The sequence below is a fragment of the Octodon degus genome, unplaced genomic scaffold, assembly GCF_000260255.1.
Source record: "Octodon degus isolate 3935 unplaced genomic scaffold, OctDeg1.0 scaffold00017, whole genome shotgun sequence".
Taxonomy (NCBI): Eukaryota; Metazoa; Chordata; class Mammalia; order Rodentia; family Octodontidae; genus Octodon; species Octodon degus.
The window spans coordinates 6,014,061-6,015,825 of record NW_004524593.1 but is presented as its reverse complement, the minus strand read 5'-3'; the positions used below and the strand labels follow the sequence as shown (position 1 = coordinate 6,015,825).

At 44.5% G+C, this 1,765-nt stretch overlaps 1 protein-coding gene across 3 annotated transcripts in view; it reads left to right on the top strand.

Moving 5' to 3' along the window:
* Positions 1 to 1,765, top strand: part of Fmo4 (flavin containing monooxygenase 4) — a 58,874-nt gene that overhangs the window by 54,333 nt on the left and 2,776 nt on the right. For all 3 annotated transcript variants that reach the window (XM_023710274.1, XM_023710273.1, XM_004626913.2), the window contains one exon: positions 1,295 to 1,364. In XM_023710274.1, the coding sequence (XP_023566042.1) occupies positions 1,295 to 1,364 (70 nt within the window). The remainder of the gene's footprint in view (positions 1 to 1,294; positions 1,365 to 1,765) is intronic.

The window sequence follows — 1,765 nt, the reverse complement described above, 5'->3', positions numbered from 1 at the left end:
TTACAGAAAAAAAAATTTCTCACCCCTTCATTAAATTATCATAAATTTGTATTTCCTTAAGGCCAATTACAGTACTTTCACAACACCCTCCCATTATCTTAAATTCACAGAAGACTTTTAAATACCTGGCTTTTGTAAGTATTTTGTCATAAGCCCCAATATGTCTACTAGAATGATAAAGCTGACAAAACAAAACTTGATTAGATCACACCGTATGAGTCATTGCAGGCTTCGTGAAGACCTTCTCAGAGGCTTTGCAGGAGCCGAGTGCTGCTAGCTTGCTACAGGATAAACTAACTGATCCTAATTGAAAGTACACCCAGGGCTGAGTCAGACCTGTCCCCTGTGGATAGTAGACCTATGCCTGGGTTTGGCACGTGGTACCTGGTAAGGCACGGCAAGCCAGTGAGCACAGTGGACTAGAAAGGCCACAGTGGCCCAGAGGAAGCAGGGGAGCTCAGAGGACAGAGTCCACATTATAAGAAGGGGTGTGGGGGTGCCAGGAAGCCAGAGGACGGAATGGGATTGTAGACTGTGGAGCAGCTGATACAGAGAATGGCCAAAGTCCTATCTATTAAGATAAGAACAGGGCCAGGGAGATAGCTCAGTAGAATAAGCACTTGCCTGGCAAGCACGAGGGGAATGAAGCCTGAGTTTATTCCCCGGTTCCACCAAAAAGAAAAAGAAAAGAACAAAGTTTAGGATTTTAAAAAGCAAAACCATGTGCTGAGACTGTCCAGATGGGAAAGTTAGAAGAAATGGGTCCTCATAGGAGCAGCTCAAAGGACAGAGATAAAGACCGGCACCAAGCCCGTTTCCTTCCATACCTGAGGCTACCCGTGCAGCAAAGCTGACAATATCCCAAAGAGAGTTACAAAGTGGGGCCACTTTAAGTATTGCCATTTAAGCAATAAATAAAGATATAGTAGCAAATATATATATATTCTCTGCATGTGTGCATGTGTGTATATGAGAGAAAACGTGAAACCAGATGGAGAGGGACAGACCGGACCCTCTGCCAGAGCGGATGCTGATGACTGGTGTCTGTGGTATGGGCCAAGGGCTGAAACATCAGACATCCATCTCACAATCTGGCAGTGGTGTTCCCTGGTTAAGTAAGTGAGGAAGGAAGTTTTAGCTCTAGAAAATTACCTGTGCACTCCAGCTCCACCCTAAGCTTTGTTCTGAGGTTGGAATGGTAAGAGACCCAAAATGATAAACGGAGAACATAAAAAGGAAGTTAAAGAAGGAAGAAGCTATGTACAACTTCCTGTGTTTCTGACTTTTCTTGCAGGACTCTGCAAGATACCTCCATCCCAGAAACTGATGGCCACGGGGGTTAGAAAGGAGCAGCTCATTAAAAGGTTTGACATATAGCATGCTGTAGAGCAAACTCACCAATAAACTGTTACCAAAAAAAAGACAGAGATTCTCAGTATAAAATCTGTTCCTAAAGAAGCACTATGAAAGTTGGAGATAACTCTGCACTGAGTCAGAATAATGTTTTTTAGTCCTAACTGTCACCAGTTAGGCTTTGAGCACAACCTGGAAGGCACCAGAGCTTCTCAGTGAGACACGGAGCCTGGCCCCTACAGATAACAATCCTGCCTTCACGGGACCCCAGAAAATCATTCTGACTGTCCTATTCCCATCTGGATGGCTGCTCTTCCTCTGTATCTCCTGCTGTTTTTCCTCCTCCTCACTCCTAAAACTTGGTGAGACCCAATCTTTGATCTCAGGTCTGTTTACAGTCACACTGCCATGA